This window comes from Myotis yumanensis, unplaced genomic scaffold (assembly GCF_028538775.1).
Source record: "Myotis yumanensis isolate MYYU_CA2020_CCGP unplaced genomic scaffold, mMyoYum1.0.hap1 SCAF_23, whole genome shotgun sequence".
NCBI lineage: Eukaryota > Metazoa > Chordata > Mammalia > Chiroptera > Vespertilionidae > Myotis > Myotis yumanensis.
In genome coordinates, this window is record NW_027223774.1 from 8,653,488 (window position 1) to 8,680,705 (window position 27,218).

At 49.7% G+C, this 27,218-nt stretch overlaps 1 protein-coding gene across 1 annotated transcript; it reads left to right on the plus strand.

Moving 5' to 3' along the window:
* Nucleotides 1-26,661, plus strand: LOC139000331 (sialic acid-binding Ig-like lectin 12). The gene is made up of 14 exons (XM_070402564.1): nt 1-67; nt 133-519; nt 720-998; nt 1,225-1,272; nt 2,526-2,622; nt 2,901-2,979; nt 7,886-8,058; nt 21,604-21,659; nt 21,725-22,111; nt 22,313-22,591; nt 22,818-22,865; nt 24,098-24,194; nt 24,462-24,540; nt 25,812-26,661. The coding sequence occupies exons 1-14, from the start codon at nt 28-30 to the stop codon at nt 25,986-25,988; spliced, it is 2,226 nt and encodes a 741-aa protein (XP_070258665.1). The 5' UTR covers nt 1-27; the 3' UTR covers nt 25,989-26,661.
* Nucleotides 26,662-27,218: the final 557 nt, after the last annotated feature.

A 27,218-nucleotide genomic window follows, 5' to 3' on the forward strand; every position in this document is an offset into this window, starting at 1 on the left:
TCACCCACAGGAGCCCAGAAACCCTCCATGTCAGAGATGCTGTGGCTGCTGCCTCTGCTGTGGGCAGGTGAGTGTCTGAGGGAAGAGGGGGGAGTAGGGCAGGGGCTGCGGCTGACCCTCCTTTTCCTGCAGGGTCCCTGGCTCAGGATGGAAGATACACGGTGACAGTGCAGACACCCGTGATGGTGCAGGAGGGCTTGTGTGTTTCTGTGTCCTGCACCTTCACTGCCCCATGGACCTCTGGGACTTCTATCCCTACATATGGCTCCTGGTTCCCAGAAGGAGCTCAAGTATTCCACGATGCTGCTGTGGTCACAAGCAACCAGACTCGTAAAGTGCAGGAGGAGACCCAGGGCCGATTCCACCTCCTCGGGGATCCGCAGACCAAGAACTGCTCCCTGGACATCAGAGACGCCAGGAGGACAGATGACGGATTATATTTTTTTCGGGTGGAGTCACCAAGTTACCCAATGGAGAAATATTCTTATATAAAAAACATGCTCACTGTGCGAGTGACAGGTAAGGAATGGGCTCCAGGAGAGGCCTTGGGAGAAGTTCATAGTGGCCCCGGGAAGGGCTGGGATGGGACCCCAACCTTAGAGGGGGTCGGGGTACAGTGTGTTGGGCTCAGAGGGAGGAACTGAACCAAAGCCCGAGGCTTTTCTCAGGGCTGCACCTGGGGTCCTCCCTCCTGATCCCCTGTCTCCTCCTCCCACCAGCCCTCAACCACACACCCCACATCCTCATCCCGGGGCCCTTGGAGAGAGGCCTCCCCAGGAACCTGACCTGCTCTGTGCCCTGGGCCTGTGAGCGGGGCACGCCCCCCATCTTCTCCTGGACGTCAGCTGCCCACAGCTCCCTGGGCCCCAGGACCCGCCTCTCCTCCGTGCTCACCCTCACTCCACGGCCCCAGGACCACGGTACCAACCTCACCTGTCAGGTGCATTTTCCTGCCGCTGGTGTGACCGTGGAGACAACCATTCAGCTCAGCGTCACCTGTGAGTGCTGGGTCGGAACAGCAGGTCGCTGAGGGTGTGCAGAGCAGGAGGGCCAGGCAGGGGTGCTGGGTGCTTGTCCTGGAGGCCTGGCTGTGTAGGGAACCTCGAGGACACAAGCCCTGTCCCTCTTGCATTTCTGTGGGCTCTGAGAGTGGAAGTGCAATGCCTAATGATCCTTACTCCATCTCAGTCCACTGAAGAAGGAATTCCTCTCTTCCTTTCCTAGGTGCCACACAGAACCCAACACCAGGTGGTTGCCTAGGAGACAGTGCAGGTGGGAAGGAGCATTCTGTCATGGGGCATTGACTGACCTGGGTCTCTGTCTGGGTGATTCAGAGCTGGACTTCAGAGTTCAGCAGGGGGGTGTGGGTGCAGTTAAACGTGAGCACCGCTATCTGACCTCTTCCCCAATACCCTCCAACCACTGTCTGGCCAGAGTGACCACAACCTTCTCCCTGCCCATCCTAACTGACGCTCTTTATCTTCCTCCAGTTACAAATGCCTTGGGGTATTTTAGAGTAGACTTTAGTTTTAAGAGTAGTTATAAACTCACAGCAATATTGAGCAGGAGACAGAAGGTAGAGAGATTGCCCCTAATCCTGTCGCACCCTCCCTCACACGCACATCCCCCACCAGAGGGGACATTTGTACAATCGATGAACCGACACTGACACATCATTGTCAACTAAAACTCATAATTATGGTTTACTCTTGGTGTTGTACACTCGATGGGCTTGGACATTGTATCATGACATGTGTACACCATTATAGTGTCATGTAGAGCAGTTTCACTTCTCTGAAGATCTCTATTTTTGGCCTGCCCTCCCCTTGGCCCTCACCTTGACCTGTCTCTGGAGCCCTGTCCTCCTCCTGCCCTATTCCCATTGGTGATGGCATCTGGTCCCCACCTTGACTGGTCAGTGACCCTGTTAGGACTCTCTGAGCAGTTCCATCAGACTGGAACAGGTGATGCTCAGAGACACATCCCTGACCCCAAGGCTCCTGGGAGGCATGACCAAATGAGACCAGGAAAGCTGTCTGGGTCTTGCCTAAAGGTCTGAGAACCTCTTGGATTTCACCTTCTTCTGGAGGCACAAAAAACCACCTTTGACCCTGAGCAACAGGGCCAGTGGAGACCAGGAGAGAAGATTCTGACACCTTCCCAGGAAGGAAGAAGAGACAGGTCTTTCTGAAACCCACAGTGGTCTGTGTGTGTGTCTCTCTCTGGAGTGCTCACGGGACACTGAGGCTCAAGGTCCTGCTGCAGCCAGGTCTGGGGTCTGTGGCAGAGAAACCTTAGATGGAGAAGAACCTGGGTCCTAGAAAAGATGAGGTTTGCTGCACAGGAGTGTGGGGACTGGATAGGAGATGTCACATAGGCCGTGTCCTTCACCCCATGGTTCTGGAGGACCTAGTTGCTCAGCCCTGGATGGGAGGAGAGGGGCACCCATCTCTTCATGCTTGAGAAGAGGGGATACATGCCTGTTCATCAAGCTTGGAGTTCACCCATGTCTCTCTTGTCTGCAGGGGAAACAAGGACGAGGGCAGATGTGGTTGGGGCGGCCGTCGGGGGAGCCGGTGTCACTGCACTGCTGGCTGGCTGTCTCTGCCTCATCTATTTTGTGTGAGATGGGACAGGTGTGGGCCAGAGGTGGAGAATAGGGATGTGGAGAGGTTTTGAGGGCCAGGAGCAAAGGTAAGGGGTTCCATGGTGGTGAGAATCCAGCCAGTAGCCACCGAGCCAGGCTTGAATTGGGGGTCGGTGGGGGGTGGAGAGAGAGACTTTGTTCCAAAGTCTTGTCATGAAGGCTCCTAGTTTTGCCCCACCCTTGACCTTCCCTAGTCACTCACTCCAGCCTCAAAGAGTGACCCTGTGTCAAAGACCCTGGTGTCTCCCAACAGAGTGAAGACCCGCAGGAAGAAAGCCAGGACAGCAATGGGCATGGACAACATCCACACTGCCATGGGGCCAGCTTCCCTGGTGAGTAACATGGACATCCTGTCGTGCAACCCTGCCCCCACTTCCTGGGTGGCCCACATTTGCGTTCCATTCAGCATGTCCAGAAATGAGCTCTTCACCTCCCCACTCTTTTGGAAAATGTAGGTTTTATTATTATTCATATATGTCAGGCCAACAGATCAGGAGACCACTTGTCAATTTGTTCCTCACAGTTCCCAGGATGAGGGGAAAACGTCACACCACAGGGCCACACAGGGCAGCACCAGGGTCGGTCAGGAGGCAGAAGGAGTGAAGGGGAAAACATGGGCAGGAACCTTGATGATGGTTTCCATGGTGAAGATGAGGTGAGGCAGGGGAAGCAGGCTTAGGACTAGCTAGTTTGATTAATTTCAACAGGCTCTGGGCTGTAGGGGTTGTCTTTCATTGTCTGGTCCCTGGTCCTGGTGTGATCAGGGCAGGAGGTGACTGATCAGAAGTATAAGAGTTCCATAAAGGAGATGGTTGGAGGCATGGAGTTTGGATTGGACTGGCTGGTTTGCAATACGAAAGTCACACTTAGAGGCAAGTCCTTTACTGTCTCTAGCAATTAGCTAGTCCTGGCAGGGACAGTTTCTCTAGGGTTATCAAAGCCCCAGATATCAAAACATAAAATGCACATGATTAATACACCCCAAAATATACTTCTGCTGGGCTCTCCATCTTACCAATGGTATTCTTATCCCTGAAACCCAACCAGAGACCCGGCCCTGTCCTGCCCAGTCCTCCACCAGCTCTTTCTGTACTAATACACTGCAAAGCATGTCCACTGAAGCCCTCCTACCTCTCCTCCCCAGCACTGCCCCATCACACCCAAGCCTGAAAAGCACTGGTTCTTCACACTGCCGAGCACCCACACAGCTTGGTCTGGCATTTGAGGCAGGAAAAACCAGTCACTTTCCATGCTTTGTGCCTCCCACACTCGCCTGTTCATTCACCTCCAGCAAAGTAAGCCTTTTGCATCTCAGAATCATTGCTAGGCTGTCCTCTCCTCTTCACATGCCTGCCTCAACCCACCCTGCTCCTGCTCATCCTCCAAGTACTGACTCTCATCGAACTCTACCTTATGTGGGTACCACTGTGAGGTTTTTGAACACATGATCAGCCATCACCCATGCATTTATCTTTTCCTTCGGCCAATATCTCCCACTCGTCAATATCTGTATTTTTATAAATTATTACGTTACAAATGTAAAATGTCCCTTCCGAGCTTGCAGATGGCCACCTTCATGCTCGCTCTTGGCCTTTTCTCTGTGCCCATGCATTCCTGGTCTCTCTTCTTTTTATGAAGCCTTAAGTCATGTTGGGTCCTACTCTAATGACACCATTTAAAAAATTAAATACCCCGTTAAAGGCCCTATCACCAAATATAGTCACCTTGGAAGTTAGAGCATCAACATATGAATTTGACAGTTTGGTCCATAAAACAGACTTAGGGCATCAGTGATGAATCTGGTGTGAAGCAGTTGGGGTCTGGATACATTTTGCAGGTGGGGTCAACAGGATTTGCCAATAGAATGATAGGGTACTCTTGGGTGTGAGCTCACTGCCTGTACCTCATAAGTGTCATAGACATCCAGGAAGACTCCATAGATGTCATAGATGTCCAGTGATGTCATAGAGGTCTATAGTCATAGATGCTCTTAAATGCTTATAGATGTCCATAGATGTCAAAGATAACTCTATGGATATTACACATGTCCAGAAATGTCATAGATATTGAAAGATGGTCAGAGATGTCTATTGATTGTCATGGATATATTCATAGATGTCATAGATGCCCAATGATGTCATAGGGGTCCATAGATAGCCATAGATGCCCACAAATGTCCGTAGATACTAAGGATGACCCTAATGTGGTTGCCCTGAGCAACTTAAAGAATTGAAGTGCCAATTCTTGAAATTTCCAACTCTGCAGGAAAGGTATGTTTTTGAGAGGCGATCAAACTTTGTTTTGGTTACGGTAAGTGTGAGGCACTTTTGAGATGTTTATGTGAAGAGGACAAGTAGATGGCCAGAGTCTGGAGTTCAGGAGAGGGGTCGAAGTGGGAGGCACGGAGATCTGGGGGTCTTCCACATCAAGGTCTGTTAGTTGATGAAGCCACAAAGAAGAGAATCAGTCTGCGGACAGAGCCCTGGGGCCCTCCAGCACTTAGAGTCAGGGAGATGTGGTGGAAAGAGCAAAAGACCACAGAAGAAAAATAATTGACCAGGAGAGTGGAGGGATGGGTCCTGGTGGTCAAGTGGGAGTGGAACTTCCAGGAGGCGAGAGTGCTCACCTTTTTTCAAATGCTAATAAATGGTAAATTAGGGTCTGAGAAATGACCGTTGAAACTAGTGGTTCCCAACCTTTTTTGGCCATGCCCCACCTAAGCATCTCTAAAATCCTTTCTCACCACGTCCTCTCATGACATATAATTCTTGTTATTCAAAAAGTGAACTCCTATTAACGTGGAAGAAGCCTGAAAGGCCATTAATTTGGTCTAAACAAGATTCCAAAGAACATGGCATCCGTGAAAGAGAAAAATAAAAGAATGAAAGGGCAGTTGAAGTACTCAGGAAGAAATCACTAAGAAATTGTTTAAAAAATAACAGTAATTGAAGTGATATTAAAAAATAGCAAAGTTTCAAAAACATATAATAGAGAATTGAAATGCATAGATACATCACAATATATTTATATACTGTATATGAGGCCCCTAGACCCATAAGAAATGCAAAAATGTCACTGTTCATAACTTATTCTCCAATTACTCCCCTTCAAAATCGAATTTCCCCCCTGGGGGGCATGTGCCCCACGTTGGGAACCACTGGTTTAAACTTAGCTTAGTGGCATCAGAACTGATCTGGACGAAAGCAGATCTGGTGGCCTTACAGAGGCAGATATCTTAATTGGGTTGAGTTCAAGAGAGAATGGAGGAAGAGGAAGTGAAAAGCCCCATTTGAGAAATGTTGCAGTAACTCTGGAGCCAAGGAATGAGTCTGTAGCAGAAAATGGTTGTACTCCTCATTCCCTTGGAATTTCCATAGTGATAGAAGAGTCTTTTTTTCTTTTTCTAATGAGGCAACACTTTTGTTGTTGTTGTTAATCCTTACCTGAGGATATTTTCTCCAATGATTTTTTTAGAAAGAGTGGAAAGGAGGGAGGGCAGGGGTTGGGGGAAAGAGAGAGAGGGAGAGAAAGAGAGAAAGAGAAACAGAAACATCGATGTGAGAGAGACACACCGATTGATTGCCTCCAATAGGTGCCAGACTGGGGCCAGGAATCAAACCTGCAACCCAGGTACCTGCCCTTGACAGGAATTCAACACATGACCCTTCAGTGCATGGGCTGGCACTCTAACCACTGAGCACTCCAGCTAGGGTGTAATGAAGCAACTCTTGTGGATTCCTGGATGGGGGCTGGTCACAAGAAAGACTGAGCTATAATTAGAAGCATAGACGTTTAAGCCCCATCCTCCATTCTCCAGAGAGAGGAGAGGGGCTGGAAATGGAATTAATTATTGATCATGTCTACATGCTGAAACCTCCATAAACATGCTGAGTATGGGGCTGAGGGAGATTTCAAGTTGGTGCACTTGGCGAGACATAGAAGCTCCTTGCCCTTCCCTCATACCTGGGCCCATGCATCTCTTCTTCAGGTTGGTCATCTGTATCCTTTACCACATCCTTCCATAACAAGCTGCTCTATGGCTAGTTTCCCTGAATTCTGTGAGTCACTCTAGCGAATTAATTGAACTTGAGGAGGGAATCGTGGGGACCTCTGATTTGCAGCCAGTTGGTCAGAAGCACAGGTGGCAACCTGGACTTGTGATTGGCATCTGAAGTGGCAGTGGGGGCGGGGGATCTTGTGGGACGGAGCCTTTAACCTGTGGGATCTGACAATATCTTCAGGTAGATGGTGTCAGAACTGAGTCCAGTTGTAGGATGTCCAGCTGGTGTCAGACAATTGCTTGGTGTAAAAGTAAAGGAGATCCCTGGCTGGGTGGCTCAGTTGGTCAGAGCGTCATCTCATACACCAAAAGGTTGCAGGTTTGATGCCTGGTTGGGGCACACACGGGGGCAACTGATCCATGTTTCTCTCTCACATCGATGTTTCTCTCTGCCTTCCTCTCTTTCTATAAATCAATAAAAACATATCCTTGGGGGAGGATTTTTTTTTAAAAAAAGGAATAAAGGAGAGACACACAGGAGTAGAAGTTCTTTTTCATAAACATCTCCCTGCATATCCAGTGTTTGGCACATAGGAGAGCTCTGAGAGACCAGGGGTTGAGTTTCTGACCAGTAGATGTGTGCTCTTGAGAAGTATCTAACTTCTCTGAGACTTACTATCTTTCTTTGTAAAATAATAGTATTTTCCACAAAGGTCTGTGAGAGTGGTCACTAGAATTGGAAAGCAACCAATAAGAGCTATCTTTGTTGGATAAGTGATTAAATGGGACCTTGAGAAATATTGAATAAAAGAATGAAAGAATGATCTGATTGATATTTCTCAGTGGTTAGAGTGTCAGCCCATGCACAGAAGGGTTGTGGATTCAATTTCTGGTCAAGGGCACGTACCTGGGTTATAGGTTCTATACCCGCCCCATTCAGGGTGCATGCAGGAGGCAACCAATAGATGTGTCTCTCTCACATCAATGTTTCTCTCTCTCTCTCTCTCTCTCTCTCTCTCTCTCTCTCTCTCTCTCTCTCTCTCCCTCTCCCTCCCCCCTCTCTAAAATCAATGGAAAAAGATATCCTCAGGTGAGGATTAACAAAAAATAAATTTTAAAAATTTATTTTAAAAAATGGGAGAATGAACAAAGATCCTATTGCAATCAAATTCATTGCAGGAACTCCTCCCCCTACCCCCACCCTGCTCTGACCTTGGTGTTCTTTGCTCTCCATACAGGGTCACCAGAAGACCCCAGAGTTAGACAGCCCGGCGGCTGACTCCACTAGCTCTGCAGTGGCCGCCCCGACCTTGAGGATGGAGCCAGAGGTTTACTATGCCTCCCTCCGCTTACAGGGGAAGAATCCTCCTCAGACAAGCATCGAACTGGAATACTCAAATGTCAGGGCCCAGTGAGAGGCCAAAATGTCCATATCCTCTAGTCTTTGCGAAGGGGGACCTACCAGCTGACTTTTGGAGAGCTCACATCCCCACAGGCAGTGCGTTTATAAACTACTGTATATACCTTTCATGGTATGTTGGAACTATCTTAGGCATTGCAATCAGAGAGACCTGGGATCAAGTTCATGCTCTTTCCATCGATTAACAAGAATATGACATAACCTGAGCCACCTTACTCCTCTGGGATTTGATTTCCTGATTTGTGATCAGGCGTAAGAAGTTCTATATCGCAGGGTTGCTATGAGCATTAAATAAAAGTACGCATGGAACCTGGCCGGTAGCTCAGTTGGTTAGAGTGTTGTCCTGTTACGCCAAGGCTGTGGGTTCGAGCCTCAGTCAGGGCACACACAACAATCAACCAATGGCGCTGGCTGGTGTGGCTCCGTTGGTTGAGTGCGTCCCGTGCACCGAAAGGTTGCTGGTTTGATTCCAGGTCAGAGAACACGGCCAAGTTTCTGGCTCGAGTCCCAGTAGGGGCCGTGCTGGAGACAGCTGATCAATGCCCTGCCCTCGCATCCATGTTTTCTTTCTCTCTCCCTCTCCATTCCTTTCTGTCTTTCAAAAAAAAATCAATGAAAATCTTTTTAAAAGAAGAACCAACCAATGAATGCATAAGTGGAACAATAAATCGATGTCTCCCTCTCTCAAATCAATCAATAAAAAAAATTTAGAAAAATACATATGGTGCCTGGCTGGTGTGGTTCAGTGGTTGAGTGTGGACCTATGAACCAGGAGGTCATGGTTCCATTCCTGGTCAGGGCATATGACTGGGTTGTGGGCTCAATTCTCTCTCATCATTGATGTTTCTCTCTTTCCTTCTTCCTTCCTCCCTGAAATCAATTTAAAGATATTTTTTCTTTTTTTAAAGAATTCTTTATTGGTGAAAGTCTTACATATGTCCCCTTTATTCCCCCATTGACCCCTTCCAACCCATCCCCGCCCACCACTCCCACCCAAGACCTTTAGCACCCTGTTGTCTGTGTTCATGGGTCCTGCATTTATGCATACAAGTTCTTTGGCTGATTACCTCCCACCCACACACTCTCCCCCGCCTTCCCTCTGATATTCCGCACTCTGTCCCATGCTTCCGTGCCTCTAGATCCACTCTGTTCATCAGTTTATTTTGTTACGTAGATTCCACCTATGAGTACGATCATGTGATACTTGTTTTTCTCTGACTGACTTATTTCACTTAGCATGACATTCTCCAGGTTCCTCCAGGCTGTTTCAATGGGTAAGAGATTCTTCTTTAAAAAAGATGTTTTTTAAAATTACATATGGCGCCGAAACCGGTTTGGCTCAATGGATAGAGCATCGGCCTTCGGACTGAAAGGTCCCAGGTTCGATTCCGGTCAAGGACATGTACCTTGGTTTCAGGTGCGTCCCCAGTGGGAGATGTGCAGGAGGCAGCTGATCGATGTTTCTCTCTCATCGATGTTTCTAACTCTCTATCTCTCTCCCTTCCTCTCTGTAAAAAATAAATAAAATATATTAAAAATAAATAGATAAAAGTACATATGGCAAACACCCAGCAAAAGTCCTGGTATGCTGTGAGAGTTTCAGAAGAATATCCTCAGGTGAGGATTAACAAAAAATAAATTTTTTGGTGTTAGTGGCGTCACTCAGAGGCTGAGTGTAATCTGTCCTGTCCTGGACAATGTATTGCAACATGTCAGCCTCACTCTCTACGCCGATTCCTTCTGTGGATCCCTTCCCATCATCTCGCTCCACTCCTGAATCTTCCTTGTCCATCCTGCCTGCCTGCTATGGGCAAAATCACTTACTAACACTATAGGATTTCCTAAAACTCGGAGTCAAAACACTGCTCTATCTCCTCTGCCCAAAAGAACCATTGACAAGCTTCTCAATTTGACATTCTAGATCACAAATCAGGGAAAAAACTTTGTAAGGGGACAGAGAGCAAATATGTTAAGCTTTGCAAGCGGTGTGGTTTTTGTTGCAACTAGGCATCTCTGTTTGCAGTGCAAACACAGCCATAGGCAATCTGAAAATAAATTAATGTGGCCGTGTCTCAACAAAATTTTATTTACAAAAGTAGGCAGCTCCCCTCCCCCGCTAAAGTTTTCTGACCTCTGCTCTAAGTTATTCTTCTTTAAAAAATCCTCATCGAGAATATGTTCATTTGATTTTGACAGAGAGAAAGAGAGAAGGAGAGAGAGGTGAAAGAGAAACATCAATTGGTAGCCTCCTGTATATTCCCTTATTGGGGATGGAACCCACAACCTAGGTATGTGCCCTGACCAGGAATCACACTTGTCACCTTTTAGTGTGTGGGACGATGCTCCAACCAACTGAGCCACCCAGCCAGGGCTGTTCTAAGTTATTCTTAATCTCATGCAGTCCACTTTTCCATCACCATAGCCTAAGTCATCAACCCCTCAAGCCATTCTCTAAGAACGAGTGTTCTGGTGCGTTCCTCACTGTCTTTGAGCATCCACATCCCTCCTCCAGGAACTCCCCTCACCAAATCACCATCTGGGTAACACCCATTTATCCTACAAAATGGGCTCAAAAATATGTGTCTGGGTTGAAAAAAAAATGAAGGAAAAAGCCGGAGCTCGTAATCTTCCTCCTGAAAATAAACCAATATTTGAACTTAAAAATAGTTTAAACAAAAACAGCCCAGAATTTACTTGCAGCTCCAGACAAAGTCACAGTGGCGGGGGCCAAGGCAGTCGTGGTTAGGGGCAAACAGGCTGGCAGGGGAGAGACAGTAAGGGGTGATCATTCCAGCAGGGGAGAGACAAATAGGGATGATCAGGCCAGCAAGGGAGCAGTTAGGGGCATCAGGCAGGCAGGGAGAGTGGTTAGGGGTGATCAGGCAGGCAGGCAGGTGAGTGGTTAGGAGCCAGCAGTCCCAGATTGCGAGAGGGATCCCGGATTGGAGAGGGTGCAGGCCGGGCTGAGGGACCCCCCCCCCGCCCATGGATGAATTTCATACACTGGGCCTCTATCTAGTATGTTCATAAAGTGACCCCTAAGGAAACAGATATGGTGTAAGAAAACGCCTGAACCCTTCTGCTCTAGACCCAGAAGGAACAGCTGAATCAGCCTTCTGTTCATCATAGTGTCATTATAGCAATACAGATCAACCCATCCGCTGAAAACATTAAACATTGATGCTTAAACTTCCAATCCAGAGAGGATAGCATGGACCCATTGTCCCCGGCTCCTCCCCTCTACTCACAGCTATAAACCCCATGAATGGTGCAAGAGACAACCCATGGAGAGTTCTGGAAAGTGGTAAAAAGACAGCAAATTGGTCAAGAGCAATACAGAGGCAGGTACCTCAGTTGCTGGCCCAACAGAGAACAGACACTCAGACCCGTGGTTTCCCACATCCTGACTCAGAATCAAAAGGCAGCCAGGTAGCCTCATTCCTCTCCAAGTCCCTCTGACACTGTCACGTGAGTCCAGCAAGAGGTATCACTCAGAGCCAGAAATAAGTATCCAGGAAGTGCTTCCCATCCCCATCAGGCCTGAGACTACCCTCCCCGGCCCAGAAGCACGGGGGTGGGTGGACAGACCTGGAGTATTTAATAACCCTGACTCTGACCCTAAAGTTTTCTCCTTTGTCAACTGTGAAGATTAGCCTCTCACTTTGAAAGATTTTGTTCGTTTGGGTGAGGCTGCCATGAAGCAAGCTATTAAAGGAGTGGTACAGAGGACAGTGGACAGAGAGCTTTAGTCCAAACATCCTCCTGCCTGTGGCTCGGCCAGGTAGGACAGATGGACCTCATCCTCAGGACAGACAATCCCTGAGAGAGAACAGGAGAGATGGGAGACAGAGCAGAGGGAGGAGCCCAGCCTCCAGCACTCCCGATGGTCTGCTTCTCCCCTGGTTCCATCCATCACCACCCCTTTTCCCTCTTGGCCTCAAACTGGACAGAAGCCTCTGGAGAGCCTGTTTCAGCACCACAGTCAGGACAGCTCCTCAACATGAATTCCGGGTGTCTCTGGAGCGCCCCCGGGAGGTCAACCATTTAAGGGGCCCCAGTGCAGAGTAGGAGGAAGCTGGGGAAGGGTCTGGTGACATCCTGGTCAATGAAGCTGGTCAGCGTGTCCAGGACCTTCCAGGACGTGCCGCCCCCTCATGCTTGGGCCCTTCGCCCAGTATGGGTGTTGACTAGGAATCGGATGCTGTGTTGAGTAGTTAGATGGGAATAGCAAAACCAGACTCGGAGCGTCATGGGAGGAAAGCATTCACCACTCCAAGTGGGCGTCCTTGTGACATTTTATCGCTGTTGCAAGACCTTGGGAGAAACGAGGTTTCCTTTTAATTTTGTATCTGTCCTCATGACCAGCTGAAGAACTTCTGGTGTGCTGTCTGTCTTTCCCCATCTGATCTGGTTTTAACTCACTCAGTCAGGGACAGGCTATCCCTTTTTTGGGGTTTTCTGTCTGGAACCTTCTGGTCTCTCTCTGGGTGGTCTCAACCACCCCAGGGCTCCCACCCCAACTTCTATGCAGACACTTCATGCACTTACTGGCCCAGACTGTCCAGAGTCCCACCGTGGGAGAAAAAGTGGCAGAAAGTGTGGTTCCCCATAGGGCTGAAAAGAGGAAGTTCATGTCCTCCCAACATTTTCCTACACCTGCCTCTCCTTACGGACTTCACCCAGCTCAGGAGCACCCACATGGGAGCTGGCTTCCTCCTCCCCTGTGGCCTCTCACCGGTGACCCCTTATCTGAGTCCCCCAAATACCAAAACACAGAGAACCAGCTGCTCAGCCCCCAGAGCTAGCATTCTACCGGACACCAACCTCACTCCTGTTTTTCCTGGCGGGCTGGGGTCCTCCAAAATAAAGGAGGGATGAGAAAAACTTGAGGACATGGGAAAGGTCTTGGACACCGGATCCCAAAAGAAAGGGCCAGACACAGGGATGCTCCAACCTTTCTTCCCACCCCCAACCCACTCCTGCACATTAGGGAAGCACTTCGCTGAGTTGGTCCTGTCCCTACAGAGGAAAACAAACTTTTATTCACCTCTCACTTCTGGTCTTCTTGAACTATTATTCCCTCTGGTTGTGAGTGAGCAGATACAAGGAGAAGAAAATCAGATATATGTCATTTCCTTTACCAAAATTAAAGCAAAACTTTACGCAAAATCCTGCGACTTGTGCATTTGCTTCTAGGGAGATCTGCAAAGCCTGTCATTTGACACATATTCATCACTACTGTGCTGCTACTGTGTGCAAGGCAAGTCCACGGTGCTTGGGAGAGTTACACATTCTTGATTTCAAATACTCGTTTTCCATGTCCCAGCTCATCTGTTCTATCCTCCAGGCACACACTTACCTCCTCCTCAGAGCTCCCCCAGACCCATAAATCCCTCACTCAGCTCCCCTCATCATTAAAGTCTTCCATCATCACGATGCATTTGTCACAGCTAAGAAAGTTATATTGGTGCATTACTATGAACTAAGCCCTCCTGGGAGATCTTTCTGGATCAATCAGTACATAGGAAACATTCTCTATTCTTACTGATGAATCCATGGTCTTCCAATTGGAAGTATATTATTCTATAAAGTACTTGGTCCCCCGTTGGTGGAAAACTATGGCACTTTCAGTCTTCAGCTAAGTCAAATTATACTGTAACGAATTACTTGTATGAACATCCATCGTGTGTGTGTGTGTGCAAAATAATTTTCTAGAGAAGAAAGTCCTAGATCAAAACGTATGTTTGTAATTTCTACAGATATTGGCAAATACTGCTTCCTGGATGTTGTTCTGTTTATACCCCTGCAATGTGCTTATTTCTGTGCTAAACATTTTCATCCTTGATGATATCCTAAATGAACTCAGTACCATTTTAACGTACCTTATCATTTTGTGACTAGGTTAAAAATAACTAGGTTGAGTTAACTTTAAGGACCATTTGTATTTCCTTGTGGATTTCTTAATGATTTGAAGACACTCTTCATATTAAGGAAATCAGCTGAGTGTTAGTTGAAAAAACATATTTCCTGTCTAATAATGGCCTTTTGACTTAGCATATGGTGCTTTTGCTAGGCAAAAACATTTCTCATTTCATTGCATACACTTGTGTACTGAAGCTGGCTCTCTCTGGTTGGCAAGAGCCAATTGCGCCCTTCTTTTCCCAACTCCAGGTTCAGTGACTTCAAATTGGGTGCTTGGAATTGGCCATGATGGCAATATTTACACCCAGGACATTGGAAAACACTACAAATCAGGACTCTCTCTGTACCCAATGATCTGGTTGTTAAACATTTACCAGTAAACCACTGGTTGAACATATCAGAATTTTCCTTCATGCCTTTGACTTTCCCCATTCTAGTACTATTTTCATAATTAATTTTTAAATTACAGTTGATGTACAATATTATATGACCTTCAGGTGTATAGCATAGAGGTTAAACATTTATATAATTTATGAAGTGATCCCCCTGATAAGACACAGGGGACACAGTGCTCGGAACCTGTGAAGCAGCACGTGAGTGCATTTAACATCCCGTCCTGTCCTTTCAGCTTGAAGAACTCCCTTACGCATTTCCTGTCAAGCATTATGCTAAGCGGAATAAGCCAGACACAGAAGGACAAATGCTCCGTGATTCCACTTGTTTGAAGTATCTAAGATACTCAGGCTCATAGGAGCAGAGGATAGAGTGGGGGCTGCCTGGGCCTGGAGGGAGGGGAAATGGTGAGTGTGTGTTCAGCAGGTATCAAGTGTCAGTTATGCAAGATGTATAACTACTGGAGACCGCGGTACAATGAGTGCCTGCATTGTGCACCTAAAATTTTTGTTAAGAAAGTAGATCTCACATTAAAGTTTCTTTTTATTTAGTGATGAAGTTTTTTAAATGTATTTTTTATTGATTTCGGAGAGAAAAGGAGAGGGAGAGGTAGAAACATCAATGATGAGAGAGAATCATTGATCGGTCGCCTCCTGCATGCACCCCATTGGAGATGGAGCCTGAAACCTGGGCCTGTGCCCTGGCTGGGAATCGAACCGCGACCTCCTGGTTAATAGGTTGATGCTCAACCACTGATCTCTGCCAGCTGGGCTATTTATTAAGTTTTTTGTTGGTTTTTTTTAGAGAAAGAGGGAGAGAGAGAGAGAGAGAGAGAGAAAGAGAGACATCAATTTGTTGTTCCACTTATTTACGTATTCATTGGTTGCTTCTCGTATGTGTCCTGACTGGGGATCGAACCCACAACCTTGGTGTATCAGGAAGACACTCTCACCTACTGAGCTACCGGCCAGGGCTTACATTTTCTTACGACAAACAAACAAAGCTCCACAAAACACGAGACACAGGGAAACATTGAGAAGTGATAGATGTATTTCTTACCTTGATTATGGTCATGGTTTCAACAGGTATATGCATATGTCCAAACACATTAAATTGCATGCATTAAATAGGTGCCTTTTTTTTGTCTATCAACTGTACCTCAATAAATCCATTTGAAAAAAAATAGAGACACGTCAGCGAACCTCATTATCACTCCTACAGTGGAAAACAGATCATTACTCTGGACCTCAGTGGGTGGTCCTAAAGCTCAAAGGGGCTTTTGTAGATAAAGTAGTTAGAAGAGTAATTAATCGATGCTAAATATTCACACTAACTGGCTTCAAGCAATTAGCTGGACCCGCTCCAGCTGATGACAGAAGTCTGGTCTGACCTTTCCCTTGATTCCAATGGCTGGTTGAAGAGGACCAGAGCTGGAAGGGCCATTGCTGCCACCTGGTGGCAGAAACATGAATCTCTGCCTCTGCAGGTTCCCACAGGAAGGTGGTCCCTGTAGGCAAGAGCACACTCACCTCTCTGGCTGAGCTGAGGTTTTGCAGGAGGCTCTAATTTGGTTTGCTGGGCATTGGATGGGAGGTGGTCGCAAAGTAGGGTGTCAGGAACCTCTGGGGAGGGAGGGAGGCGGGAAGAGAGGGAGAGAGAAAAGAAGAGAGAGGAGGAGAGAGAGGGAAAGAGGGTGAGAGGGAAAGAGAGGGGGAGAGAGGGAGAGAGGGAAAGAGAGAAGGAGAAGAGAGGAGGGGCTAGAGGGAGAGAGAAGGGGAGGGGGGGAGAGAGAAGGGAGAGGGACGGGGAGAGAGAGAAGAAGCGGGGAGAGGGAGGGGGGGGGTTCCCTGGTGCTACTGTAACTAAGCTTACTGCACACCAATACCAACCCATTTCCTGCCCATTCGTACCAGACACAACATGACCTCTGGGTGACCCTGGGTGGCTCAGGATGCACAGTTGCAGGCTGCTGGGGCCTGTGAAAAGCTAGAGAAACAGCCACAGAGACCAACCTGGACCAGAGAAGGTGCTGGAGGCCAGGTGCAGAGGAAAACCACACTGTGCCTTAGAAGGGGCGTTCCCAGCAGCCTTCAAGCCCTCACCCAGCGCCGCCTTCATGTGCTGGTGGAGAGAGGCTGGCCAGGGGCCAAGGCGATGAGTGCATTTTGTGTGCTAAATACCCAGGTAATTAGGGGCACCGCTTGTGGCTTCATCCTCTTTCTCCACTTTATCTCTCTCTCCCTTGATTTCAGAGAGGAAGGGAGAGGGAGAGAGAAATAGAAACATCGATGATGAGAAAGAATCATTGATCGGCTGCCTCCTGCAATCCCCCCTCCCCCATTATGGGGATTGAGCCAGCAACCTGGGCATGTGCCCTGAGCAGAACCAAACCCAGGACCCTTCATGCTGCAGGCCGACACTTTATCCACTGAGCCAAACCGGCTGGGGCCTCTTTCTCCACTTCTTAGCAGGATTCAGATGCCTCGGTTACTAGTACAGAGATCAGGTGGCAAAGGACAGGCTACGGGCAGGAGCCAGGAGAGAGACAGGGCAGGTGCTGCCCTCCCAGGCTCTGGTGGCCTGTCTCTGGCCCTCTCTGAACCGCAGGCTCCGCCTCTGAGAAATGAGGAAGCGAGCAAGTCTCCCAGGGCAGCCCAGGCGGTTGTGATGGAGAGCTGGCCCGAGGTTCCTCTCCTGTGTGCACCGAAACCTCCTCACCTTATTGTTGGGGCTTCCTCTCGGCTCTGAGGCTCTTCGTTCCTTGAAAGAGGAAACTTCAACATTAGACTAAACCAGGAATGGGTGTGGCAGGTCCCACTCCAGAGGGGCCGCTGCCCCTGGCGTCTGGGGTGAGCTGGAAGGGCAGAGGGTGAGGCCGAGCCGCCCACCCTGGGGCCCCAAGCCCAGAACCCGGATTTCAAGCTAGAAGTGATGATACAGGAGGGCTTGTGAGTCCCCGCACCCTGCACCATCTCCTGCCCTCAGGAGGGCGGCTGGAGCAAACCCACACCTGCCTGTGGCTACTGGTTCCAGAGCTGGAAGGAGCCTGGGGAGGGTGCCCTCAGGGCTGCAGCCCCCCTTAATCAAGTCCCTGGAAATATCACCGTGCTTTGAATATCACCTGGATGATGGAGATGGACGTATTCCTTTAGCTGGGAAGAAGAAATGATGCAATTACTTACATGCTTGGTTCCTCTGCACGTACCAGGTGTGGTTCCGCCTGTAATAAGGACAAGGATGGCCCTAATCTGCTTGGCTCAGTGGATAGAGCATCGGCCTGTAGACTGAAGGTCCCAGGTTCAATTCCTGGTCAGGGCACATGCCTGAGTTGCAGGCTTGATCCCCAGTAGGGAGCATGCAGGAGGCAGCCAATCAGTGATTCTCTCTCATCATTGATGTTTCTATCTCTCTCTCCCTCTCCCTTCCTCTCTGAAATCAATAAAAATACATAAAATAAAATAATAAAGACAAGGATGGATGGAAGTTGGGAACCCCAGAAGCCTGGATGCTATGGACAGAATTGGGTCTCCTCCCCCACATTCATCTGTTGAAGCCTTAACCCCCAACGGGATTGTTCTTTCAGGAGTGACATTAAAGCAGCCCATGAGGGTGGCCTCCTAAAACTGAGGGCCTGATAAGGAAAGGAAGAGAGGACACAGACACTGGGGCAGTGGGGGCTTTCCCGGGATGGGAATGGCTGCGGGTGGGGGGTCAATCGGAGAAAAAGGAGACACATGTAAAACTTTTTTTAAATATATTTTATTGATTTTTTACAGAGAGGAAGGGATAGAGAGTTAGAAACATCGATGAGAGAGAAACATCGATCAGCTGCCTCCTGCACACTCCCCACTGGGGATGTGCCCGCAACCAAGGTACATGCCCTTGACCGGAATCGAACCTGGGACCCTTGAGTCAGCAGGCTGACGCCCCATCTACTGAGCCAAACCGGCCAGGGCAAGACATATGTAAAACTTTTAACAATTTAAAAGAAAAAAAACCTCAGAGTCAAATCTGACAAGAAAAAAAAAAAAGACAAGGAAGAGAAAGTGAGGCAGTGATCTTCCATTTCTCTCCCCACATGTAATAATCTATAATAATAAAAGGCTAATATGCTTATTAGACTTGACAGCCAAAGAACTTTCCAGATGAAGCCATGGGGCAGGGGCTGAGGAAGAGCCAGTTAGGGGTGATCAGGCATCAGGCAGGCAGGCAAGCAGTGTAGCTGGTCAAGTGGAATGAAGTTAACTAGAAGAGGACGCTCTGCCAAGAAAAGGCGGGGGCCTGCAAGCGGGCCACTTCAGAACAAAGTCTTGGAAGCAAGACTTATTGTTCAGAGGCAGAACTTTCCTTGAGGTGATAAATAGTCCATGATGGCATGGAAAGTTCAAGGGAGGGTGCACTGCTGCAGGTGGAAAGGGTCTTTGTATAACATAGGAAATTAATAGTGTAATGTATAACTTAGCTTAGATGATCTCATAAGCATTAATCATTGTCACTTGCTGTACTCCACTGTTATTTGCTGTACTCCCCAAATAAAAGCCATGAGAGCTTTGGGGGCTCGGCTACTTGCCTGACGAGCAATAGCCCTCTGCTTCTCTAAACTCAATCCTGCACGCCGAGCTAATCTCAGCGTCACCGTTCAAACAGAACATCAACAAGCAGGTAGGAGCCAGCAGTCCCGGATTGCGAGAGGGATGTCTGGCTGCCAGTTTAGGCCCGATCAGCAGTCTGACATCCCCAGAGGGGTCCTGGATTGTGAGAGGGTGCAGGCCGGGCTGACGAAACTCCCTCTCCCACCCCATGCATGAATTTTGTGCACTGGGCCTTTAGTAATAATAAAAAAAAATAGGCCATGTGAGGCCCAGAGACTGGCTCACACCAGGAACCCAATCTGCTGGCATTTTACCCTGGGCCTCCCAGCTTCCAAAGCCGTGAGAAACACAGCTCCGTCCTTTGAGCTGCGGGTCCTAGGATGCTGTCATGGAGCCTGGAGCCTGCGCTGCCTGAGTTACCTGTCTGCCCGGGGAATCACACCAACAAGCCCGTGCAATCCTGCCCTGGGAGCCCGGCTCGCTCCATCCTGTCACTGCAGAGCCTCCTCACGCTGCTCCCCCCGCCCCCCCCCCCCCCACTCCCCTGGTGCAGCCCGGGGCCTGCATGGTGGGGGCCACTCCCCCCTAAACTCACACACTGCTGTGCACCTAGTCTGTTCCATGGGAACTGCAAGCGCAGCCTTTCTGTGACCCGGGGAGGAGGTGGGGAGGACTAGGAGGTGATGGAAACGTCAGAGGCCATGCCCTGAGCCCTGCCAGTCCTCCGCGCCCAGGTGCGGAGCTGTCCTGTGCAGCAGGGCTGGAGACCTGGGGAGCTCACCCACTGGCGTGGCACCTGCCAGGCTTCCCTGCCTCGGGGGGCGGAGCGAGAGAGGGCTGGGGTCTGGGCTGCTCCTACTCGGGAGATATGAGAAAGGATGGGGAAGGGGGCAGAGGGGGGCTACTCCAGGCCAGCGGGGACCCCAGCTTAGCCGGGATGAGGTCCAACAGCTCTACCTTATTCTCAGGTTCAGCTTCAGGGATGCAGGGAACACACAGGGGTGTGTGTGTTGGTGGGGGACTTGTCCTGGGGGGCCTGGGCCTGGGTGAAGGCCTGGGGCCTGTCAGACATGTGTCTGTGGCACTGGGGTTCTGGGGAGAAAGACACGGGATGTGAGCAAGCCCAGGGCTGGGCAACAGTAGCTGAGCTTCCCTGGTATAGCTGCTGAGAGCTCCCTGCAAACACCCCCACGGGAGGCCAGCCAGGGGTCAGGGTGTGTCTGTCTGTGCACCCCCAGCTCCAGCACAGGGAATGCCAGGAGAATCGACAGGCCGGTCTCCCCACTTGGATGTCAGAGAGTTGATGACAAAGAGGGAGGGACAGCTTCAGAAGACTGGGCGGCTGCACTGCCCGGAGCTAGCGCCCCTGATGCCCGGGGATGGCTTCCAGCAGGGGTGACAGGGCAGGAGGAAGGGAAGTGAGAAAGGAGGCCAGAACTGGGGGCCGATGTCATGTGAGTAGGGAGAAAGCAGAGTGCTCCCTACCCATCCCCCTCAGAGACTTCACCCACTCACTGTCCCTGGGCCCACGGCAGGTCCCACAGCTAGGAATGTTCCTCCTGGACGAGTCCAGGCCACGTCCAGTCTGTCCTGTTGTGCCCAACAGCTACCAGCCAGTGGAGCCTCCAGTCATGGCCCCGGCCTTGTTTCACCATCACGGCCTCTACCAGGCAGGTTCTGAGGTCATCTGCCTCTCCCCAACCCCCGCCAATGTGAAGCATCCTGGGGGTGGACGGAGGGCATCTGCCAGTCTTCTCTCCTCCAGCGCCCACACAGGGCACAGGCTCAGTCTGTTTGTCGAGCGAATGAATGAATGAGTGAATGAATAAACAAATGAGTGAATGATTGAATGGGTGAATAAATGAATGGGTGATGAAGGAGTGAGTGAATGGGTAAATGAATGAATGAATGGCTGAATGCATGAATGGATGAATGAATGAGTGAGTGAGTGAGTGAATGGGTGAATGAATGGGTAAATGCATCACCACTCCCCAGTGTCTACTGAAGGCACCAACAACACCTCTGCCTGGGCAGGACTCAGATACCCACAGTGGTCTGGCAAGCCTCGTATCTGCAGAGGCCCATGCTTTCACTCTCGTGGGTCAGGTCCAGAACATGCTGGATGGACCCGCGTCTGAGGATCTCTAGGCTGTGGGGTGTCCTCCCACTCTGTGCAGAATGAATGGATGAGGGAGTGAATGAATGAATGAGTGAATGAATGAATGCCTGAAATAATGGCTGCCCCTGACACTTTACCTAAGACCCTTCTGTATATTTTAAATTCCTTGTGTAGACACCAGAGCTCAGAAAAGCCCCCAACGGGAGAACCTTAGGAGACTCCCGTGTCCCCTCCTCAGATGTCCTCAGCGGTTCTGGTTCTGCTCTGGAGCTGCAGGGAAGATCCGAGATTGGACAGGACTCCGGGTGACCTTCCTGTCTGTCCTTCTCTGGGAGGGAGTCCTGGGTCTCTGGGCTGTGGGGTGCCTGCCTGCTCTGTGCAGAGAGGGGGAGCGCTTGGGCTCTGAGGTTCCTCTTTTGTGAACAGCCAAGTTCTCATGCGCCTCCCCAGTTTCTGTGGTCTCACCACGGTCCCCCCTCCCACTGTCTTCATTCTTTTTTCACCCACAAGAGCCCAGAAACCTTCCATGTCAGAGATGCTGTGGCTGCTGCCTCTGCTGTGGGCAGGTGAGTGTCTGAGGGGAGAGGGGGCAGTAGGGCAGGGGCTGCGGCTGACCCTCCTTTTTCTGCAGGGTCCCTGGCTCAGGATAGAAGATACACGGTGACAGTGCAGACACCTGTGACAGTGCAGGAGAGCTTGTGTGTTTCTGTGTCCTGCACCTTCACTCCCCAGTGGACATCTGGGACTTCTATCCCTACATATGGCTCCTGGTTCCCAGAAGGAGCTAATGAATTCCACGATGCTGCTGTGGTCACAAGCAACCAGACTCGGAACGTGCAGGAGGAGACCCAGGGCCGATTCCACCTCCTTGGGGATCCCAGAACCAACAACTGCTCCCTGGACATCAGAGACGCCAGGAGGACAGATGAGGGATTATATTTTTTTCGAGTGGAGAGGGCAGGTTACCAAGAGTTTAAATATTCTTACAAACAGAACATGCTCTCTGTGCGAGTGACGGGTAAGGAACAGGTTCCAGGAGAGGCCTTGGGAGAAGTTCATGGTGGCCCCGGGCAGGGCTGGGATGGGACCCCATCCTGAGAGGGGGTCGGGGTACAGTGTGTTGGGCTCAGAGGGAGGAGCTGGACCAAAGCCCGAGGATTCTCTCAGGGCCGCACCTGGGGGCCTCCATCCTGATCCCCTGTCTCCCCCTCCTCACCAGCCCTCAACCACACACCCCACATCCTCATCCCGGGGACCCTGGAGAGCGGCCTCCCCAGGAACCTGACCTGCTCTGTGCCCTGGGCCTGTGAGCGGGGCACGCCCCCCATCTTCTCCTGGACGTCAGCTGCCCACAGCTCCCTGGGCCCCAGGACCCGCCTCTCCTCCGTGCTCACCCTCACCCCACGGCCCCAGGACCACGGCACCAACCTCACCTGTCAGGTGCATTTTCCTGCCGCTGGTGTGACCGTGGAGACAACCATTCAGCTCAACGTCACCTGTGAGTGCTGGGTTGGAACAGCAGGTCCCTGAGGGTGTGCAGAGCAGGAGGGCCAGGCAGGGGTGCTGGGTGTTTGTCCTGGAGGCCTGGCTGTGTAGGGGACCTCAAGGACACAGCCCTGTCCCTCTTGCATTTCTGTGGTCTCTGGGGGTGGAGGGGGAATGCCTAAATGATCCTCACCTCATCTCAGCTCACTAAAGAAGGAATTCCTCTCTTCCTTTCCTAGGTGCCCCCCAGAACCCAACACCAGGTGGTTGCCTAGGAGACAGTGCAGGTGGGAAGGAGCCTTCTGTCATGGGGCATTGACTGACGTGGGTCTCTGTCTGGGTGATTCAGAGCTGGACTTCAGAGTTCAGCAGGGGGGGTGTGGGTTCAGTTAAACCTGAGCACCCCTATCTGACCTCTTCCCCAATACCCTCCTACCATTGTCTGGCCAGAGTGACCACAACCTTCTCCCTGCCCATCCTTACAGATGCTCTTTATCTTCCTCCAGTTACAAATGCCTTGGGGTATTTTAGAGTAGACTTTAGTTTTAAGAGCAGTTATAAATTCACAGCAATATTGAGCAGGAGACAGAAGGTAGAGAGATTTCCCCTAAACCCATCACACCCTCCCTCACATGCACATCCCCCACCAGAGGGGACATTTGTACAATCGATGAACTGACACTGACACATCATTGTCAACTAAAACTCATAATTATGGTTTACTCTTGTTGTTGTACACTCGATGGGCTTGGACATTGTATCATGACATGTGTACACCATTATAGTGTCATGTAGAGCAGTTTCACTTCTCTGAAGATCTCTATTTTTTGCTTGCCCTTCCCTTGGCCCTCACCTTGACCTGTCTCTGGAGCCCCATCCTCCTCCTGCCCTATTCCCATTGGTGACATCATCTAGTTCCCACCCCACTGGTCAGTGACCCTGTTAGGACTCTCTGAGCAGTTCCATCGGACTGGAACAGGTGATGCTCAGAGACACATCCCTGACCCCAAGGCTTCTGGGAAGCATGGCCAAATGAGACCAGGAAAGCTGTCTGGGTCTCGCCTGAAGGTCTGAGAACCTCCTGGATTTCACCTTCTTCTGGAGGCACAAAAGACCACCTTTGACCCTGAGCGACAGGGCCAGTTGAGGCCAGGAGACAAGATTCTGACACCTTCCCAGGAAGGAAAAAGAGAGGTCTTTTGGCAACCCACAGCGCTCTGGAGTGCCCTGGGACACTGAGGCTCAAGGTCCTGCTGCAGCCAGTTTTGGGGTCTGTGGCAGAGAAACCCTAGATGGAGAAGATCCCAGGTCCTAGAAAAGATGAGGTTTGCTGCACAGGAGTGTGGGGACTGGATAGGGGATGTCACGTAGGCCGTGTCCTTCACCCCATGGTTCTGGAGGACCTAGTTGCTCAGCCCTGGATGGGAGGAGAGGGGCACCCATCTGTTCATGCTTGAGAAGAGGGAATACATGCCTGTTCATCAAGCTTGGAGTTCACCCATGTCTCTCTTGTCTGCAGGGGAACCGAGGACGAAGGCAGACGTAGTTCAGGCGGCCGTTGGGGGAGCTGGTGTCACTGCACTGCTGGCTGGCTGCCTCTGCCTCATCTATTTTGTGTGAGATGGGACAGGTGTGGGCCAGAGGTAGAGAATAGGAACCTAGAGGGGTGTGAGGGCCCGGAGCAAGGGTAAGGGGTGCCGTGGTGGTGGGAATCCAGCCCATAGCCACTGAGCCACGCCTGAATCGGGAGGTGTGGTGGAAGACCTTGTTCCAAAGTCTTGCTATGAAGGCTCCTGGTTTTGCCCCACTCTTGACCTTCCCTAGTCACTCACTCCAGCCTCAAAGAGTGACCCTGTGTCAAAGACCCTGATGTCTCCCAACAGAGTGAAGACCCGCAGGAAGAAAGCTGGGACAGCAATGAGCATGGACAACATCCACACTGCCATGGGGCCAGCTTCCCTGGTGAGTAACATGGACATGCTGGCATGCAACCCTGCCCCCACTTCCTGGGTGGCCCACATTTGCATTGCATTCAGCATGTCCAGAAACGAGCTCTTCACCTTCTCACTCTTTTGAAGAATGTAGGTTTTATTATTATTCAGGTATGTCAGGCCAACAGATCAGGAGACATCTTGTCGATTTGTTCCTCACAGTTCCCAAGAGGGGAAAACGTCACACCACAGGCCCACATAGGGCAGTGGGGGCGGGGGATCTTGTGAGACGGAGCCTTTAACCTGTGGGATTTGACAATATCTTCAAGTAGATGGTGTCAGAATTGAGTCCAATTGTAGGATGTCCAGCTGGTGTCAGAGAATTGCTTGGTGTAAAAGTAAAGGAGATCCCTGGCTGGGTGGCTCAGTTGGTCAGAGCGTCATCTCATACACCAAAAGGTTGCAAGTTTGATGCCTGGTTGGGGCACACATGGGGGCAAGTGATCAATGTTTCTCTCTCACATTGATGTTTCTCTCTCCTTCCTTTCTTTCTATAAATCAATAAAAACATATCCGTGGGGGAGGATTTTTTTAAAAAGGGAATAAAGGAGAGACACACAGGAGTAGAAGTTCTTTTTCATAGACATCTCCCTGCATATCCAGTGTTTGGCACATAGGAGAGCTCTGAGAGACCAGGGGTTGAGTTCATGACCAGTAGATGTGTGCTCTTGAGAAGTACCTAACTTCTCTGAGACTTACTATCTTTCTTTGTAAAATAATAGTATTTTCCACAAAGGTCTGTGTGAGTGGTCATTAGAATTGGAAAGCAACCAATAAGAGCTATCTTTGTTGGCTAAGTGATTAAATGGGACCTTGAGAAATATTCAATAAAAGAATGAAAGAATGACCTGACCAATATTTCTCAGTGGTTAGAGTGTCAGCCCATGCACAGAAGGGTTGTGGATTCAATTTCTGGTCAAGGGCACGTACCTGGGTTATAGGTTCCATACCCACCCCATTCAGGGTGCATGCATGAGGCAACCAATAGATGTGCCTCTCTCACATCAATGTTTCTCTTTCTCTCTCTCTCTCTCTCTCTCTCTCTCTCTCTCTCTCTCCCCCCTTTAAAAACCAATGGAAAAAGATATCCTCAGTTGAGGATTAACAAAAAATAAGTTCTAAAATTTTATTTAAAAAAATGGAAGAATGAACAAAGATCCTATTACAATCAAATTCATTGCAGGAACTCCTCCCCCTACCCCCACCCTGCTCTGACTCAATTGTTCTTTGCTCTCCATACAGGGTCACCAGAAGACTCCAGAGTTAGACAGCCCGGTGGCTGACTCCACTAGCTATGCAGGGGCCGCCCCGACCTTGAGGATGGAGCCAGAGGTGTGTTATGCCTCCATCCGCTTTCAGGGGAAGAATCCTCCTCAGAGAAGCATCGAACCGGAATACTCAAATGTCAGGACCCAGTGAGAGGCCGAGATGTCCATATCCCTCTGAGAGGAAAGGGGACCTACCAGCTGACTTTTGGAGAGCTCACATCCCCACAGGCAGTACATTTATAAACTACTGTATATGCCTTTCCTGGTATGTTGGTACTATCTTAGGCATTGCAATCAGAGAGACCTGGGAGCAAGTTCATGCTCTTTCCATCGATTAACAAGAATATGACATCACCTGAGCCACCTTACTCCTCCGGGACTTGATTTCCTGATTTGTGATCAGGCATAAGAAGTTCCACATCGCAGGGTTGCTATGAGCATTAAATAAAAGTACGCATGGAACCTGGCCGGCAACTCAGTTGGCTAGAGTGTTGTCCTGTTATGCCAAGGCTGTGGGTTCGAGCCTCAGTCAGGGCACACACAACAATCAACCAATGGCGCTGGCTGGTGTGGCTCCGTTGGTTGAGTGCGTCCCGTGCACCGAAAGGTTGCTGGTTTGATTCCAGGTCAGAGAACATGGCCAGGTTTCAGGCTCGATTCCCAGTAGGGGCTGTGCAGGAGGCAGCTGATCAATGCCCTGCCCTCACATCCATGTTTCTCTTTCTCTCTCCCTCTCCATTCCTGTCTTTCAAAAAATATCAATGAAAATATTTTTAAAAGAAGAACCAACCAATGAATGCATAAGTGGAACAACAAATCGATGTCTCTCTCTCTCTCTCAAATTAATCAATAAAAAAAATTTAAAAAATACATATGGTGCCTGGCTGGTGTGGTTCAGTGGTTGAGTGTGGACCTATGAACCAGGAGGTCATGGTTCAACTCCTGGTCAGGGCATATGACTGGGTTGTGGGCTCAATTCTCTCTCATCATTGTTGTTTCTCTCTTTCTCTCTTCCTTCCTCTCTGAAATCAATATAAAAAGATATATTTTTAAAGAATTCTTTATTGCTGAAAATCTTACATATGTCCCCTTTATTCCCCCATTGACCCCTTCCAACCCATCCCCGACCACCACCCCCACCCAAGACCTTTAGCACCCTATTGTCTGTGTCCATGGGTCATGCTTATATGCATACAAGTCTTTGGTTGATTACCTCCCACCCACACACTCTCCCCCGCCTTCCCTCTGAGATCTGCCTGCACTCTGTCCCATGCTCTGGTGTCTCTAGGTCCACTCAGTTCATCAGTTTATTTTGTTACATAGATTCCACCTATATGTGTGATCATGTAATACTTGTCTTTCTCTGACTGACTTATTTCAC